At 37.5% G+C, this 20,696-nt stretch overlaps 1 protein-coding gene across 1 annotated transcript in view; it reads right to left on the reverse strand.

Moving 5' to 3' along the window:
• Positions 1-19,815, reverse strand: part of LOC145682845 (uncharacterized) — a 251,069-nt gene extending 231,254 nt beyond the window's left edge. The window contains exons 1-2 of the mRNA XM_081754210.1: positions 19,773-19,815; positions 18,877-18,978 (exon numbers count right to left, since the gene is read on the reverse strand). Of these exons, the coding sequence (XP_081610336.1) occupies positions 18,877-18,978; positions 19,773-19,815 (145 nt within the window). The remainder of the gene's footprint in view (positions 1-18,876; positions 18,979-19,772) is intronic.
• Between the last annotated feature and the right edge of the window lie 881 nt (positions 19,816-20,696).

Raw genomic sequence — 20,696 nt, forward strand, 5'->3', positions numbered from 1 at the left:
GCCCCCAAGTCCCCCATCATAGGGTCCCAGTGACCAACTTCAAACTTTCAAATAGCACCATCGGTGGAGTTATATTTCTTTCGATAAATCATGGAATATGCAACAACGCATATCAGAAATATTTACTATATGGGATTTCAAAAGGCCGCCAAAAATATCTGCTCGGTGACAAGAACAACGCGCATTTTTGGCGTCCATTTTGAAACCCGTGCTTCATATGGCAAATGTTTCTTATAGGCGGTGTTGTATCTATCCAGAGAAATATCATCCGCCCCCTGTTCCCATTTGGAATGTTGCGGTTGACCCCTCGAGCAATATGATGGGGACCCTGGGGACTTGCTTCTTACAAAGTTTTATTGGCCCTCGACATGAGTACATTCCTGTGCAATTGGATTTGCAACATCTCTTTTCGCTTCGCAGCAATTTGAGATCATAATGCTCGATGCCATGTTAAGACACAACATATATTTTTTGGCGGCCATTTTGAAAAACATGCTTCATATAGCAAATGTTTCCTATACGTGTTGTTGCACATTCCACGACCTATCGAGAGAGGTACCACTCGGTCCCTGTTGCCATTTGAAAGTTTGAAGTTGGCTCTTGGGGCCCTATGATGGGGATCCTGGGGCACTTGCTTCTCACAGACTTTTATCATCCCCTGACATTGGTACATTCCTGCACAACTGGATCCGTCACATTTTTGTTCGTTTCTCAAATCTTTCAGGTCACAAAGTTTGGTGGGACACCCTGTATATTCCCACATACGACCCAACCATGACATAATGTTTACTTCCATTATAGGTTGTTGGCTCAACCCAACCATTTCATGTTCCCCGACTTGGCATTGCCTCAATCACTCTAGCATTGATGCATTCCGAGTGATGCCTGTTGCCGGAATTTTCTTTTTGTGAAGCGAGTGGCCTAACTATATTAGACTTGTCTGGATGTTCATGGCCAGTGCTGCCAACTTTGGAACTCGTTTTTCTTTTCGACTCTAGGTACGTCGGTTTCCTGCACAGTTGGTGCTTCTTGTTTTGTTCATTCTAATATACACAGCTCGTGATCAAATGTGGCGCATTATGGCCAACTTTGTCTTTTTCGTATTTTTCGTACTTCTGTTTTCTCTATTTTCTTTTGTTAGATTGTACCACTGATTATACACACCATATCTTATGTTCTACATGACACTGAATATTGCACTCAATTCATATAGTGCTCTTTGCAAAACATGTACTTTTTATTGCAGTTGGCAACATTGTTAACCCTACTGGTGGCCTCCATTTGTTCCCTATTGTGGCAAGTCTCTTTCTATACATGACTTGCCAGCATTGTATCTTGCCGTGCCCTCCTTTTTTTTGCGGAATTTCCACTTTCCCCCCTTGTCCAACCTTGCTGTTTCCCGAACTTCCACCCCTTATATTTCTTGAACCTATTGCTATGGGCAGCTAATTTTTTGGGAATGCACATCTCTGTTACAGCTCTTTCAATTGGCATAGGCCATATCTTTCACTGCAACTATCATTTTCGGAAGGTTCCCTTGTGAGTGATAGGTGAGGTAAGTCGAAGAATCTGATCATTTATAGAGAATGATGGTCGGAAGGAAGAAGGTGACGATTGGCCATATAAACGTGCAGTCGTTTAACTAAGATACGTTCCAGGATTTTGCTGAATGTAGAAGTGAGTTGTATGGGTCGAAATGAAGCAACATCCTATGGTGGTTTATGAGATTTGAGGAACATGAGCGTCTTAGAAGTTTTCCAAGAGGTTGGAAAGAATCCAGTACGATAGATGAACGTGTAGATATGAGCAAGTAAGATTAAAAGAGTGCCAGGACATTCCTTAATATGACGATAGGTAATATTGTCTAAGCCAGGCTCTGTATTACGTTTGTTGTGAACAACTGCAGTAATATCCTGGAGTGTAATTGTTCTTGTTAAAGGTGTATTGGCGTGGAGCATATGGTTATTGCTGGGCTGGAGTTGTACTGATGAAGTGAAGCCAATCGACCACATGTGGGGTTTTGCTCATCATGATAAGAGTGAATACCGTTTGTAAATGATCAGCAAAGGCGTTTGCTTTGTCCGTGTCAGTATTTGCTGGTATGTCGCCGAGTAAGAGAGGGTATTTTGGTTTGGAGAACTTGCCACAAAGTGCATCGAAACGTTTCCAATGCTTGCTGGGATGAGTAGTGTCTGAGAGTATGGACCATACGCTGTAGTTGTCGGTGATGGCGAAATCCTTCTGGATTGCGAGTATGTACAAATTCTCTGTATGACTGACGTGAAAGTTTGATCAGTCTGAGATATTGTGGAGGAAGGTGAGGTGTGTATGAAGTAGACTTAGAGATTGGGATGTATAAGTTACCTGCTTCTTGAATGGCAATGGTGATTTTGTCGACTGTAGTATTTAACTCTTCCTCGGTGCTGGGCGACTGGAAATGTGAGTGCCGTATCGTTCCCAATTTGCCTTATCAAACCGTAAACGACTGCGTATTGGTAGTGCTGAACGAATAGAATTTATTGCACGTGATTAGTATGTCAATTTAATAGGTGCGTGGTCACTACCGAGGAGATCGAGAACTTCGATGGTGCAGTGAGGTATGAGGTTACCAGAAGCTATAACTACGTCAGGGGTAGTGTCTGAAATTGGGCGAGTAGCTTTCGGAAGATGAACAATAATGCCCGCAGTGTTAGTTGTGATGAAGTTTTGAAGAGTTGTTTTCTTTTGATTTGAGCGGCTGTGCATATTAAATTCCGCCATGATAAGACACGACCGGCATGTATTCGAAATATATTGCACAAATTGATATGGAAGTGGATGGCCGGGTCTAATATATATATAACCAGGGTAAGAACTATAGTTTTAAAGTATACTGTGGTAAGGAGGTATTCTGGCAGAGGCGTCGTAGATATGGTGTGTGTAGATATGGTAAAGAAGGAGAGATGCCAATTGCGACTCCCCCATTGGCTCTGAGTGCCGGAACGGGGTTTTCAGCATGAAGTGTGGTAAACGGCAGGAGTGAGATGAAGTAATAAAAGTTTCGTTAAGCAAAAATCCTGTGACGTGGTGTTCAAGGAGGAGATGCTCAAATAATAGTTTGTTTTTGGCAGGGATCGGATTTTAAAAAAATAAAGACTAGAGCCATAATAGGGAAGAATTTAATCTATGGATGAAGATTGAGATTTATGAAAGTAGACGGTATTGCCAGAATGGCAGTGAAAGTAAGGTGAAAGGTAGTTTTTGCCGCTAATATAATTTGCTGAAGGATATGAGGTCTGATAAATGGGTGGATGTTTTGTAGCACCAGTGTTAAGAAAGTAAGGAGCTGATCTAGATTAATAGGAGAATCAAGCGGATACGGTGTGTTATCCGGTTGGGCGGGAGGCCTTAAGGGAACGATCAACTCAGGACGTTCGTGAGCAGGTTCTGGTTTCGCTTTACACCTGAAGCTGTACGTTGGGTGCTGCATATTACACGTAGCACATTGTGGAGGTTGTGCAAGATTATCACAGGCGCGCGTATTGTGTCGTCCGGAACAGTAACCACATTTACTGGTATTCTTGCAATCTGTCGTGTGGTGTAAGTTATATATATCTGGCAACGTTCACATCACACTGGCATAGGAGCAGTAGATCGTGAAGGCTCTACACGGCGCGTGTGGTTATAAATGGAGGCTCCGGATTCTAACAGCGCATCAATCATGTCATGATGTGAAGTGAGCACACGGACCATATAAGTAGGGCCCTGGTCATTTCGAATTCTACTTACTTTTGTAATCTTGTGCCCTTCGAGGGTCAGTTCTTCTGGTATCTCTTCAACGGTGTAAGATGGATCAACTCCACGTATGACTACTGAAAATAGTAGTGGTCTTCTCGGAGGCGGAGGTTGTTTTTGTCGAGGCTTGTTTAGGATTTCCAATTTTGCATGCTTGACAAAAATATCTATCGGCACCATGTTCTTGATCGTGCCGTACAGTGCGGAGTCCGTTGTCTTCAGAATATGCCATTCCTGGTGTGAATGATGTGAGCAATGGATGCCCGTGGTAGGTACTTCCGAAGTTGAACTGCGACCATCTTTGGAGTGCTGAATTTTGAGTCGAAGTTTGTAAGAAGCATGGAATGAGTAGTAGCTGGTTGTTGGTTGTCGATGCGGGATGCTGAGTCTCCGATGTTCATTCTTCCAGAATCTGATTCTCTAGATGGATCTAGGTGGTGCTTCTTTGCAGGAGAAGATTGTTGCAGACGGTCGGCGTTGCTGATACTCTTGTCTGATGGCGGTGATCTTGATCGGATGGATGCATGAGATATTACAGATGTTGTAGATTCGATGGATCCTATGGTATCTGCCTTTCATGGTGATTATTAGTAGGCTTCTGAGGGCGAGCTGAAGATTGATCCTTGCTTGGCCTCGCCTTGGTACAGCTCTCGGTTTGTCCATGAACAACTTGAGGAAGGCCTTCGTGTTTACCATTGATCTTACGACCTCCTACTGAACCTGTGTCTGCCATAAGAAAATCCGTCCGTGGGCGGCTGCCCAACGGTATTTATACGGCAATGTAGGTGAATGTGATGAGATGATATATGTTAGATGGTTTGAATACCCATTCGGATAGTAGTCAAGGTACAGCAGTTCACTTGCCAAACCTGTTGTACCGGTCACCCTTGACTAGATCAGTCTGACGAAATGGTACGCCACTTGATGACATAGCAAAAAGCCGAGGATATGGAAAAGGAAGGAAAGCCAAAAGTCGTCACCTTTTATCAGGTAACGCTTCAGAGCCATGTAGAGACAAAGCTCTGGAAAGTATGTTGGTTTAACTTTTTTTTTGGAAAGGAGAATAGGAAAATTGACTCTTAACAATTCAATATATTTCTGGAAAACGATAGACTTCTCCTGCCTCTTAGAGGGTTACGGCCTCTCTGTGGCATGTGATTTTCTATACAAATGTTTTTTGAAAGAATGGGATGGCTAAATGAAGTTTGATTAGTTACATCGGTATTGGTGCATCAGTTTTGAGAAGGGTTATAGCATCATTTTCATTTTTTTCATTTTTGCACTTTATTTATTTTAATTTATATTTTTAAGATAAGGTACACAAAAGAAGTTAGTACAATGAAAATACAACATGTGAGTATACAACGAAGGATAAATAAATTAAATAAGGCAGGAAAATGATAAATACAGGTTATCACGTGAATGGCGAAATATAATTGATAGGTGCAATGTGTGCAAGAATAGCAATATAATGTGAGATAGTGATGGTGTGAAAATCTACGATAATGAAAATTAAAGATGAGATGACGTGCCGTCACATCACAAGCAGATAGAAATTAGTCAGACAGATGCACGTTAAATCCCGGGGCGACTCGGGAGTAATGATCACAGCGGGAAGCCCTTGTTAGTTGTGAGGATCTGAGTGTTAAGATGGAAAAACATGAGGAATATGAGCATGAATGATATAAATGGCATACATGTCGCGTTCTGCTACTGTGAATTCTGCATGGCGGACATATATGGAAATGAATATATTCAATGGGGTATGCTTGTAACGATATGCGGCATCAGTGAGAGCATCAGTTCGAAGAATATCCAACAATAGTGGATGGCCCGTTTCAATGCGAGATGTAATGTACCTATTTCGAACTTGTGCAGTATGGTCTGTGATCTTCGGAAAGTCGACATATTCATACGTGAACCACGTAGGATACGGAAATTTAATCCGTTGAGCTAGTCGAATAGCATGACGCTCCAATATGCAAAGTTTCGTAGAAGGAAGTAGAAGCATTGCACCGTATGTACGAAAGTGATAATAGGTCGGAGAAACTCCTTATAAGTATCGCGTTTGAGGCACCAAGATGTGCCTGTAAGACGACGTAAAAGATTTAATCGAATAGTAGCCTTAGCTCTCAGTTTTCGCAAGTGTGGATTCCAAGTCAGTTTTGAATCAAAGACGACGCCCAAGTCATAGCAGTGATACCCATCGACAGTTACTCGCAAGAGTGTCGGATTTCGGTAGACTCTGGAACGTCTGTTAGGTGGTAGGAAGACCAGTGGTTGCGTTTTGTCATTGTTGATAGTTAAATGTCATTTCTGGTATCACTTGATGGAGTTATCGAGAGTTGTTTGTAGAGCACGGCTAATATGCTGGCAGTGCTGTCAAGTGCAAGAAAAGCTGTATCGTCTGCATATTGGAAAGTGAAAAAATTACATGGTACTGAAGGAGTGTCGGAAACGTAAAGAATATATAATAATGGGCTGAGGGCAGATTTCTGTGGAACTCCAGTAAGTGGAAATATAGGCCAAGAGAGTGTATTACAACTGCGACATACGCAATCCGATTTGTAATGAAAGAGTAGATTAACCTTAAATAGCAGTTGGGAAGTTTAAATGACTGTAGTTTTTGAATTAGACCATAGTGCCAAACTTTATCAAAAACCTTCTCCAAGTCCATTAGAATTAGGCAGGAAGGAAAACCTTTGTTAAACTGATTTGTAATTAAGGTGCTGAGACGTAGGAGTTGATCACGGATGGAGAATCTAGGCCGAAATCCTGCTTGACGAATAGGTAGGAGCCTAGTAGTTTCAAGGTATTTATAAAGTCGGCAGACAAGATTTTTTTCCAAGAGCTTGCTGAATACAGAGGTGAGTTGGATTGGTCTGTATGAAGAAACAGAATGTACAGGCTTATTTGGTTTATGAAACACGCAAACTTTTGACACTTTCCAGTCAGGCGGATAGAAACCAGTTTGAAGTATGAAAGTATATGTTGTTGCCAGGATGAGCAGAAATGAGTATGGTGCCTCTTTTATGTGTCGATCAGAGATATTGTCAATCCCAGGTGCTGTGTTCTTCTTCCTCTATAATGCAATATGGAGTTCATCTGTAGTTATGGGTGCAGTGAGTGGATGCTCCGGATCAATGACATGATTTGTTGAAGGTTGTAAAGCGGGAATGGAAGAGAGGTCTTTTCGTTCAGAGCGTTTAGAGGCCGCTGTTAGTGTAAAAACAGTCTGGAGCGTATGACTTTTCTTCGTCGGAGAACAGAGGAATGCCATCTGCAACTAACGGGTAGTTTACTGTGGTGTTCTTGCCAGTCAGTTCATGAAATCGCTTCCAGTAGCGAGATGGATGCGCTTCCTCGGATAAGGTGTTACATGTTTTGATCCAATTGCGGCGTTTATATGCAACAAGGTAGCTATGAACAGCTCGTTGTCATTGGCGGTGCTGCGAAGACATGCCTCATTCCCGGTTTGATGATATTCCCGAAAATGATGTCGGGCTTTCTGGATGAGCGTAAGATATGATGGTTTTAGGGCCGGTTTATGAGGGTGTACTTGCTGCGTCGGAATGTGCTGATGGGCACTGGTTTGAATTGCTGTTGTAATAGTAGAAAGACAGGAAGCAAGTTCAGTTTCAGTAGTTGGAGACTTTATGCTAGAAATAGAGTGCTCGTTGTCCCCGAGTGAATGTTAATTTAACTGGATGGTGATTACTGCCAATGGAATCGAGTACTGCAAGCTGGCAATCATCAAGAAGATTCATAGAGGTAATGACGACATCCGGTGTAGTTTGAATAATAGGTCTGGTGTGTGCAGGCAAAACATGAAGATGGAGCTGAAGATCGTTACTTATGTTCTCCTGAAAGTCGGATTTTTCGCGATTAGTTCGACTATGGATATTAATGTCCGCCATGATTATAATTTTTCGAAAATTGTTGGCTATGTATCGGAAATATTCTAATGGTATAGGTTGACGTGGTCTGACATAGATTGTACTAGAATTGATAATGATTGATGGAAAGTATATGCTGAATAGTAGGTACTCCGGGAGATTAGCCAAAGCATGTGGAGTATATGCTCGAACTGGATACTTAGAAAGATATTCTATTGCTATTCCTCCTTGGGCCCGTTGAGCTTCATCTTGGAAGTCGCAGCGCTTTAGTTCATATCAAGGAATACGAGCAAACATACTCGGTTTTAAGGCGGTTTCGTTTAAAGCAAAAACATTAATTTGATCTTCTAGTAATAAAGTTTCTAGTAATAGTTTATGTTGACAAAAAGATCGAATGTTGACAAAAAGAAAGGTAATCCCCATTATGAAGAAGACTGTGCAGATGGTTTTAAACAGCGGTTTCCAGGGGTCCAATGGGAAAATGCAAATAATTATTAGAGTAAGTTGCATGAAGATTAATATTAAAAATTGATTTAGCAGTAGAAATGATGTGTTGAATAATAAGGACTCGCTGGAAAGGAAAGATGTTTTGTAGCACCAGGCTAACGTATTGTATGAGGTCTTCGACAGTTAGCGGAGGTAATATTGATTGTGTAGGTGGTGCGGTTTTGTCGGCTGTTTTTAATGGGACAGGTAGTTCCGGATGCTCAGGTGTTTACTTTTACACCGATAACTATATGTAGGGTGAAGCCCGCCGCCACATGTATTGCATTTTGGTGGTCCTTTTAAGTTGGGGCAGGTTTTAGTGTCATGAAGCCCAGAACAGTAACCACATTTAGGTAGGACAATTGGCCGTAGTGTGGTCATTATGTAACTGACACTTTTCGCAACGATTTGGTAGTAGACCCTGCTTTCTAGATGGTTCGACGTGATGAATCTTCTTATATATGGGTGCAGCAAATCGCAGAAGATAGTCGATAAAATCTTGCCGTTGCGATAGAATTCATACCATATATGTTGGTCCATTATTATTGCGAATACGAATACATTTATCAACTTAAATCCCCTCTTGTGCTAATTCCTCTTGAATCAGTTAAATCGGGGGAGACACCCCTATTGACAACCGAGAGGTAAGGTGGCTTTCTAGGAGGTGGCTGCTGCTTCGGTCGCTTATCGGTGAGTTTCGTAAGCTTAGCGTTCTGGCCAAAAATTTCGTAAGAAGCTTTATTTCGGACTGTAATACCAAAATTCGGATCTTTAGACTTCAAGATATAGCCATTTTCTATTTTGGCGATTTGAACTAGGGTGTCACGTACCCGAGAAACATACTTTACGATTTGGAGAAAAATAATTTTAGGGTTTGTGTACTTAGCATCAAAATCAGTAAGAATATAATCAAAGAGAGTGGCGTGAGATGAAATAGTAGGAGATACAACAGACGATGCACCTGTATGTTGTCGTTGATCGACGTCGATGTCCATTGATGCTACTGGTGATCGAGACCTGATGCGTTTCGCGGATTGCGTAGATTCATTAGATGGATGCCTATCTCGCGATACACTAATTGTTTCTTGACCACAAGAAAAGTGCCGGGTACGAGTGCGACTGGATTGACCGATGTGTGAAGGTTGTGATAATGAAGTACTGGGAATAGGAGATATAGCTAGTAAGCCCGAGTGTCTGCCAAGATTCGTTTGTCCATTGATATTGTCAGAGTCTGGCATCGTGATGATACAGCCTAGGGCCGTAGCCCAAATGAAGATGAAAATGAAAGAGATGATGAAATGAGGTTCAAAAGACAAGGCGCCCTCCGAAAGTGAAAACTTCCGTCAACCCTCTGAGTGCCGTATGTGTGCTGTGCTCACAAATGCGTATTTATACACTTGGTCCTCGCTAGGACATTAAGTAACACAGGAGAGGTTAGACCCCTTGATTCAGTATGTGAGTCATTGGTTTATCTACATTGAAGTTGAGTGCAGATATATGATTGAGGTGCTAAGGTGCTAATAGGCATTCAAATAGATAGAATAAAGAACAATGATGATGATGATGAGTGAGGTGAAGTGCTAACACATCACAAACAGAGTTTGATTAGTGACACAGATGCAGGGTTAAATCTTCTGTCCCGGGGCGACTCGGGACTAATGAACACATGGGGAAGCCCTTGTTAAAATGGTGAGTATCTAGTGCTGAGATGGAAGAAGATGCGGTATATGATGATCAATGACGTATATATCACATATATTCCTTTCAGCCGTAGGAAGCTGCTCGTGTTTAACATATAGAGATACAAAAATATTTAAAGGTGAATGTTTGTATCGATAGGCTGCGTCAGTAAGAGCGTCGGTGTGAAGAATATCCAAGAAAAGTGGATGGCCTGTTTGGATGCCAGAGCTGATGTATCTCAGGCGAAGTTGTGCGAGATGCTCGGTGATCTTTGGAAACTATATATATTCGTATGGGAGCCACGTTAGGTAGGGAAGTTTAATTCGATACGCCAGTCTAATAGCATGTCGTTCCAGTATGCTGAGTTTTTTATAGAAAGAAACAGAAGCATTGCACCAAGCGGTATGCCCAAAAGTAAGGATAGGACGGAGGAATGCTTTATATGTATGAAGCAAAACATCTGCTTTTAGTTCCCAAGATGTTCCTGTGAGACGTCGTAAAAGATTTAATCTAAGATTGGCCTTATCCGTTAGTTTTTTCAAGTGAGCATACCACCTGAGCTTCGAATCGAAAATCACGCCTAGATAGGTAGCAGTGGTGGAACGGCGTTCATGATATCCATCAACAGTTAGTTGTAACAGAGTTGGGTTTCTACGGACTTTGGAACGACGCTTTGGTGGTAGAAATACCAGAGTTTGCGTTTTCTCGGAGTTGATCGTTAACTGACATTTCTTGCACCACTTGACAAAATTATCGATTGTTGTTTGTAAAGCAATGTTAAGCTGATGTACAGTTTTGCCGAGAGCAAGAAAAACTGTGTCATCAGCATATTGAAAAATAAAGACATTACGTGGTACAGAAGGGATATCGGAAGCATACAGTATATATAGTAAAGGACTGAGAGCTGATCCTTGGGGTACTCCAGTAAGAGGAAAAATCGGCCAGGAGAGTGCCGTAATAGCTGTAACATAAGCAATGCGATTTGAAATAAAAGAATATATTAGCCTGAGATAGCATATAGGAAGATTAAACGACTGCAATTTTTTAATGAGGCCATAATGCCAAACCTTATCGAATGCCTTCTCTAAATCCATGAGAATGAGACAGGATGGAAAAGCTTTGTTATATTGGTTTTGTTTTCTGTATCAGGTAGCAAAGATCATATTCGTGTTTCTGTGTGTATATTTGACCTTCAAACTACAGCGGAAGAAACAGATCTTTATATTTTTCTTCACCTGTTAGGAAATATATGTTACATATGAGCAGGAGTAGTTGATGTTCTGATTAAAATATATTTCATTATTTAACTGTACATAAACGAACAAATAGATAATAAAAAAATTGTGAAAATGAAAACAATTATTTCTGACTAATTGTGTAAACGCTATTAATTATTGTTTGACGTAAAGACACGAACGTGTTTGTATTTAAAATGACATTTTTGAAGCTTTACATCCAACGAATATACCAGCTAGGCTAAAGAACTCGGTGATGATGAGAAATGAATGAAATGGTGGAATGAAGAAAGAGAGAGGAAACGGGAGAACCGCAAGAAACCCTATCAAACAGTGTTTATTTACCACAAGGCTCACTTGGTGCGGTGGGATCGAACCAAGTACCCCTGCACAAGAGATGAACTCTACCACTAAGTATTGCAGGTTTTGTTTGTATTTTAGTTTACCTTTTTAAGGCTATATTTTCGCTTAAAGGAGAGGAATGAATAAAGTACGCATTTATAATCTGGTGGAACGAGAATGTAGGAGGAAATGGGATAACTCCGGGCACAATGTTTTGAAATAGAAATACACTCTGAATATTGTATGTAAATAATGTTACAAACCTAAAATGATACAGTTAACTGATGAAATTTTGAAAATGGAAGTAGATGTTTATCTATCGGTATACATAATACATTATGCTGAAGGATTAAGTTGAAAATAATAAGCTGTCTTATATTATTGAAGTTGATTGCTTGACTGAAGGATATTGCTTTTAACATTGGAAACCCACAACTATATTCCACTGATAGTTCAGTAATGACTATATGTATAAAAATAGATTAGTAAAGAGGATATATGAAATGCACGTTAGGACAAGTATGGTATCATCTAATTACTGTAGGTAGCGACATTAATAGTGAGGTTGTTTTTACTAGAATTAACTTTATTTACAAATTGAAACATTTGGTTTATAATAAGGGATACTACTTGGAACACTATAGTTTAGTGAAATTGTTCTACAGCATCAGGTAGAAGGCAAAAGCAGCACAATTGGCGACAACTATTAGCGTAAATAAACTATGGGAATAAATATGAATGAGAGACCGAGATGTTTTGTGTATATAATAATAAGTATGATTATCTAATTTTTGGTACCTAGAAGATTATTTAATCAAGATTTCATAACTGTTTTGAGGGTTGCATATGATATTCACAGGCAGCCTGATACGATTTTAGTTGAAAAGTGTGCTTAAGTATTGGATGTGTTAAGCCATTTTCTTCGTGTTTTTGAATTAAGAATAGAATATATTAGATAAACTAAAAATATTCTTACCCATTGCTATGCTATTGGATTAAAATACTGAATTTAATTATATCAGGAAATTTGTGAGTTACTGTTTCACTGGTTCTATGAATGACTAAAATTTAAGGTCAAGACTACATTAGACGAGCGCTAATGTTTAAGGCGGAATTTGAGCTATTACTGTGATTTATAACCAAGGAAAGTACGTCAATTGAGAAGTTTTCAGAAATTGGAAGAGTTGGGCTTAATTCCAAGCAAATTAGAAGTGGCTTGTTTTAAGATAGCACTGGATAAGGTATACACTTTAACTGCCATACACGCCGTTACAAAGGATGTAATAAATATCTATGTAGCTCTATTAAGAATTAGGATTGGTGCATTCTAACAAAATTATTCTGAACTTATGTAAAAGTAGAAATATGATAATTCCTATTAAACAATTACAAAAGATCACTAATTAATATTTCTTACATACAAATCAATTCCGTATATGAATATATGAATTCCGTATAACGATGCAGTTAAACCGTTGAGGTTTGACCTTGGAAGTTAATGGTCTTCAAAGAAGAAAGAATGCTTCCTGCTGTCCTGGAAGGGTAAGTGTAAAGGGTGAGTAAGTGTCCTTCTGCCGTTTATTAATGTTAATGGCGAAATGTTAGTAATTAGCATACTACCACAAGTTTGATTCAAATAAAACGTTCATTACGGATAGTTATGAACTTCAATTGCAGTTCGCCAATGAAACTTAATACGTAAAAAGGTAAGTTGTATACGGGTAATCAAAATGTAAGTACTTTGGAGACAATACAGTAATTGCACATTGTAGTTCTACTTACAGGTAATGAGTATAAGTACCAAAAATAAGTACTTTTAATGTTACCTACGCACAAAGGCAACACTGGAGTAATGAGACTACAGTCCGATAAACGGCATCATAAGCATGTGTAATTACATGTCAGTAATTGTTCTTAAAATACCGGTAGAAAATCAGTAACAATAAAGTTAATTTACAAGTGGGTCGTTGTACTTCAATTAAAACATTCTTTACTTCAACGAGGGTATTTAGAGTGTATGTACTAAAAGTAATTAGAGTGTATGTACTTAGAGTACCTAGAGTAATTAAAGTGTAAGTACTTAGAGTACTTAGTGTATGTACTTAGAGTACCTAGAGTGTAAGTACAAAAACTAATTGAAAAATGCGACACAGTAATTGAGAGTGGGGCACAGATGTACATATACACTACTTCGGATGCAGCTTCTCCTGTGTTGGGTATTCGGAACCGGAACTCGAACAGGAATAGGAATGTTTTGCTTATGCGCCACAAGTGTGTGTATGAGAGAGAGTTGGAAAGGAAGCCACACGGTATCGGGAAGGGAACTGCTGCTCTACTATGTTCAATCGGAGTGAAATATCTGTTGATAGTCCTATGTTGCAGCCTTTGTAGTCTACGCTTTGCTGCTGTTGAGCTGTGTTCAATCGAAACCGAAAATGGGAGTCTGGAACTGTATTTTCTACTAAACTGGAACTGCGCATGTTTAAAGAAGTTTGTGTACTATCTTATTTAATGAATAAATATAGGTCATAGTTTTTTTACAAAGATTCAAAAAGGGATTGTGACCGACTACTTATTCCGTAGTCTGCTCTGAAACAGCTACTGGTACGGACCTTGAGTCGGAACAGGAACTCCAGTTAGAACTGAAACAGGAACCGGAGGAGTTGGCGCATGCGCAGTAGTTCCAAAAGCACCTCCAAGTGCCAAAACTCTACGCACGTGATACACCGCTTGAAAATCCAGCAAGAGGAAGTACGTGTACAAGAGAAAGTGCTAATGGCCAAAGGGGAGGTTATTACAGGCTTGTACTCTGATGGTCGTAAAAATCAAGCCCTATGCAGAAAAGAGACAGGAGGTGACTGATAAATCGAAAAAAAAGTAGAGGAGCACATAGCAATTGAGAGGCTGCCTGAGGGAGATTGTATTAGTCACGTAACTCCTCTTTCTGTCTGGTAAGATAATTTAGCCCAAAGTTTCCTCGCCGAAAGATAGTGAACGCAAGGCGAAAGTCTAGTAACGAAAAGAGTGGATATAATAACAGTAGCAAAAGTAGGAAGGCAAAACTAGGAAGACCAGATAAAGTAGACAATGAGTCACATGTAAGAAAATTCGTACTGCCAAAGCTCAATTTCAATAACATTACTAATCAGGAGTCAGTTGAAATGACGTCTAAAAAGGCGTTGTTATTATTTTCCAACAAAGAACTTGAAATCTACAGTAATAACCCTAGAAATCCAGGCATAAAAAGAGCTTCGACATATCCCTGCCACATCTAGAGTACAGGACGATATATCCCTGCCACAGAAGTAGTAGAAGTAGAAGTAGGTATCAGATTGAAACTAGAATCTCGGTCTGTAAACCCAAAAGTAGAAATAAAGGCAAACTGTGTTATGCAATTAACGAAAGATCTACTTATAAACACATGTGTGTGGGTGGTAGAGTGGGCTTGAGCGGGAACCGACCTACATCGACGTCCCGATCGTGCATTCTGGGTTGTTTCACCGAAAAAGGCAGTGAGTGCAGAGAAAATATATATTTTGTATTAATTTAATAGTTATTTTGATCATATTGGCTATTCTGTGATTCAAAATATGCGTAAATAATGCAGAAAATATTTATTAAATTTAAAACGGTGTATGTTAAGAAATATAGGTAATACTTTTGTTCATTTAACGTAGAAACACAAACGGGTTGTCGATGTGCCGCAGGATTATATTCGACTTGAAATTTTAACAGCATCTTACCAATATTAATTGACAACTTTTCCGGACTATTGCGTTTTTTATACATAGATATGTGATTTTTAGTGGCACTCTAATATATAGTTTATACATGGTTTACATATGTTTGATTTACTTTGCAGTAATTGATAGTTATCTCAACGGAAACAATTGTTGATATAAATTTGAAACATGGATGTATGTTAAGTCTCACTCTCTATCACACTGTTTCTGGATTTTACATTCCAGACATATAGTGTTCAGTGTTCTATGATTCTCAAATAACGCTAGTATCTTTTCGTAATTTGTGTTCCAAACATGTCTTTCATTTAGATTCCTTGTCATCATGACTATAGAGACACTCACTATCAGGTACAAGAGTTGATTTTTATTATACTATCAATAACTATAATTTCCACATGAAGAATTTCCACAGTACCTACATATATTTTTAGAGACAAAGGGTAGGAAATACAAAACGTGTAATAATCTCTGTATACACATTTCCTGTAAGTATGTAGCTATCTGTACTTACTAACAGTATTTTAAGCTTTATTACGGTAGATCGTAAATAAAAACTACTTCTATTCTCTTCTACATTTGCATATTAACTTTCTACATATGTTAACTACTTCAAGAGTGCCACTGTATGCAACATTCCATTTACCTGAAGAATACTTGCAGTTAGGTGTGTACTAACAACCTGAAAAAGTGCATTACGTGGTAATAAGTGTTATGTATTTCGGATTAATTGATCAATGTATGGCATACCTTCACTGTATCGAACCTCCAGAAATGCTCTAAGTGTCCTAGTATATTTCTCGGATATATCATTTGCATACTAACTTACACACTTACATTGCAAATTTACGTGCAGTGTATTCGAAGGTGATTTCTTTACATTCATGAGGGGTGGAGAACATTGTCAACATTGTGATATAAGATTGCTTCAAGTTTAGCCGAAATCGTTGCAGTTGTAAGTTTAAAGTGATTACTGTGTTGCTTAACCTTGTCTGTAGTATAAAAAATGTGTGCTTCTCCAATAGTAAGTTCTGGAATCCGGTGAATACGAATTCTTCTCTCGTGTATGTCTACAATTACTTTGCGCTAGTTTGTATTTTCTAAATATGGTGGCCAATACTTAGTGAAACACCTAGTTTAGATCCCACATTACTAACTTCTCTTTCATGTTTCCCGTCACTAGTTAAAGAGTGATTATATTTTGCGAAAGTTTCATGGTATAAAATATTATGTTTGATTTCACTCAATATGACTTCGATTTACGGATATGATTTTATATAGATATTTGCGTCGTGGCAATTGAGTGACTGATAAAATATAATGCATAAAATATCTAAGAAAGACACAAAGGAAAAGACATTTATATATAGAAACTTTTCAAAACATCACAGCCTATATACATCTCACTTTAACATAGTAGTAGAAAAGTATTTAATATGTAATGATTACGTCCTTTGTTGAAAAAAGCAAACTAATGGTATTAAGGTATTGTTAAAATGATAAGATAGAGCTAGAGGATATATGATACAGATACGACATTCATTAACGTAAACCAACTTTTTCTAGGATAACTGTCTGTCGTTAACATACCCCTACGAGGCAAAAGCTATACCAAAAAAAAAAATGAAATAAGTAATTTAAATGACTTCGTTCTAAGGTAGGTAAAATACCCGCTTTCAACAAGGTGAGAATAAGTATATGATTGAATTATATTTATGGTGTAGATCTGGAACACCATTATACCCCAAATGTAATCTTTTAATAAAGAAACAAAAATGTAATTTCAGGTGAATAATCAAGTGTTTCTGTGCAATTGAAGTTATGCTAAATGCTTATTTTTGCGTACTATTTCGCTCAATGATTTTGGACACCATTTTGGGTACTCTTTTAATACAACAAAAGCTTTAAAATCGATTAGACACTTTTCGGCCGTATTTATGAAGTGTTATCATTATAACAAATTGAATGATGAAAACATATAAAAGTTACCATCCTTAAACAACTTAAACGGGAATACTTTCAGCTTATTTTTAATGATGAGGACATACAATGAGTTTCATGTTGCTAACTAAACGGCCTCAACACACTTCACTCATGAAATAAGTCTTATTCATCTGTACATTCTGCTTGTTATCCTTCATCTCTTTCATTTCATAGTCTGTAAAAGATAGATATTAATACCAAATACTCAGCACTTGTTGTAAGCCAATTTTTAATATTAAAACTTCTTGCAAAGTTTCAAAAACTTACTTTACTATAAGCTTATTTTCAATAGATTTTAGTAATATAACTAGCACTGTTGCAATCTGAGTTCATCAGGACTTTTATGTCACATTTCGTTTGTAATCAAAGTAATTCTATTCCAAAATCAGTAGATTATTTATTTATTAGTATCTTTCATGAAATTATTTAGAGTGTTTCAAGATTGCATGCATGTGGTCAATATTTAATCATTATAAACTATACATTCAATTTTAATATCGTAATTTATTTTATTAAGAAATGTAATAACTTGATTAAGACAGTGTTCGATTAAGACAATCTTATAAAATATATGTAAGATATATATTGTCAAAAATATGCAAATATATTACAAATGTGAGAAATGTCTACTTCAACTTTTTTGATAATTTTCTCCTGAAACAGATAAGGAAAATATTTTTCTCATATCATTTTGAATGTTCTCTCTCCAATTAACTTTCACTTAGCAAAAGTAATCAAAACAGGGACCTTGTACTATTTTAACTTACTAAAGCAGTATGCATTTATGTAATGTTAAACTTTGGAATAAAGTATCTACGAAATATATTTTGTTTCTTCACTAATGATTTTCCGTGTTCTTTATGAAGGTCTAAGGTAATGTTTAACGACTATTTAAATTGACATCTGCTAACCTGACAATAAGTTCCGTATTATTATATTTAATAGATTATTGTTTATCAGAAGATTATATTATTTTTAAATTCTTGCATATCTTTGTTAATTTTTTAAAGTTAAATATTAGAACTATGCATTTCCGTTTCTTGTGATTCTTTAAATAAGGGTTTAAAAATATTCCCTTATACAATGGAAGTACGTAGTTCTGACATGTCATTTCTGTTGCCATCATACTCGTGTCTGTTGCCCCTGTATCTGATATTATAGTATACTTCTTATCACGAGGTGAAACGAAATTACATTTTTCTACTCCAAAATAATTTATTTTCCTTTAATAATATTTCTACTGGTATTTTAACCTGAATAACTATTGTCGTGAGCGCATCTGTCTAGATCCTATAATATATCTGACTAATAATTGCGGTACTCGTTTTCTACTGACTACAATTTACATGGATTAAATATGTGTGCTATCTTGTACAAATTATCAGTTTGTTAAAAAATATGTCGGAAATAGTTAAAGATAACAGTCATACTTCAATATGAAAGTAAGCTTTCCAAATCACTAAATTTTGACTACAATTTGTTGGTTGAACTAAATTGCTGGTCTGACTAAATATTGTTTCATAGAAGTATTTATGTGCGTCTTACACGTATTATCCAATAAGTGAATGCATTTTAATCAGAATAAGACCCTTGAAATGGAGCAAAATAATTTATCTAAGAATTAAAATATGAACATTTTTTATAACTATGTTCAATAAATGCTTATTAGGTATGACATACGAAATAATTTATACAATATTGAGTAGGAGGAAATATAAGATGATGCATTAACATACTCACAAAATACAGCAAATATGGTTACAGGATGTGAATGACATATTACAATGTTTGTGGTGATACAATAGAAAAAGTAATTACAAAGAAAGTTTTGCTTCACATATTCTGTTTATAAAATTCAAAGGAGGAAAACAAGAGTTGAGTCTTATTGTTAATATGCGATTAATTACAAACCTTTATACTTATTAGTCTTTGAAAATTTATTGTTTGTTTTTAAAAAGATGCTTCGGAATAAGAATGCCAGAAGAGTTTAAATATACTAAGCGAACATTTTGCGTAATACAAAAAATATTTAGATGTTTGAGCATATTGATCCAAATTCTACAATATAAGCTTGCTTTTGACTGAAAACTACTGATTATATATATATATATATATATACTTATACTGCCGGGCAAAAGTTTCCGGACAGGCACTTCAACTTACATTTTTATGAGCTAATCAATTTATATTCTATACGGAAAGCCACCAATTGAAAATATTTTGCTTGTTTAAGTCTCTATAATGTCTTTAGGAGGATAATAGACATTTTTCGTTTCTGCAACCATGTTTACATGTAGTAAAAAAAGAAAAATTGTTGAATTATTGTAAACTCGGCGATTACCTTAATTAATAATAGCGTGATCAGGATCCTGCAATAAGTTTGCCTGATCAAAGTAAGGTTAAACCTTAGCAGTTAATTCCTTTTTATAGTTATACCTGGAATATTATTCCTTAGTATACAGGCCTTAGCAGACACAAATAATGTCAGACGTTTACATTATTTGTGAACAATATTATAACGGTGACGTGTTGAACAATGTTTCTGTGGATTTTTTGCCTCTTCTGAGATGTTAAGTAAAGAGGCACAGGTTGGAATCATTGCGGGTCATAATGTTGCCCTTCAATTCATCAAATACCTTTGAAACCGAAATAGATTCCATCTACTTTCGGTGACTCCATCAAGCGTTTTCAGCGAACACGAAAGAACGTGAACAAAAATCAAACTGGAAGGTCTTGTATCACGTCACGTACGAAAGACCATATTATTGTATTGTCTAGCAAAAGAAATTTGAAACTTAGTGCAGCGGAAGTCCAATCAGAATTTAATCAGAGTCACCCTACAAACATATAACCGTTACCAGGTTATAGAAGTACTTTTTGTGGACGCCCTGTATATTTTGTAAAGACAGTGATCATTCTTCCGATTTATACTATATTCTGCGACGCAAATAAGTTCTTTCTTCGGTGGGAATTGCTTCTCTCTCACGCAACTGGACAAAGAAGTCTTTCATTGGTTTTTCACATAACATTGCTTTTTGGTGATAACGTTTCAGTTTGTGAGGAAACTTTTCAGTGTTTCTCCCTGACTTATTATTATGCACAGTATACATTCTGCAGTTATTTGGAACTGGATTAAGTGATTTCTTTAATCGTTTATGGAAATATTGCAATCGATTAGAGCAGGTCAGAGTAGACGATATGTTTGAGCACCAAAGTGGCATCAACTACTTCGCCTTTTCTGTTCCTTATCTGTACTTCACACTCCCGATTTACCGCAATGTCTCGTGCATTGTAACCAGTGGACTAAACTTAACATAAATGCTTTTCCGTATTCTGTTTGTATGTGCATGCAGGTGATTTAACTAAGTGATTTTTAGAATGAACTGCGAACATTCTTCACTCGACCACTGCAGCTCGTACCTTGAGCTTTAGCGCTCAGGGGGTTTGACTCGGGTATTGTGTGCAGCCACCACGCACGTTGCGTCGGGAATCAAGTCTGATTTTGTGTCAAGGGCATAAGCTATTAGCCGGTGTAGAACGTTTTCCTAGGCCCAATCAAT

This window comes from Thermobia domestica, chromosome 4 (genome assembly GCF_964235325.1).
Source record: "Thermobia domestica chromosome 4, izTheDome1.hap1.1, whole genome shotgun sequence".
Taxonomy (NCBI): Eukaryota; Metazoa; Arthropoda; class Insecta; order Zygentoma; family Lepismatidae; genus Thermobia; species Thermobia domestica.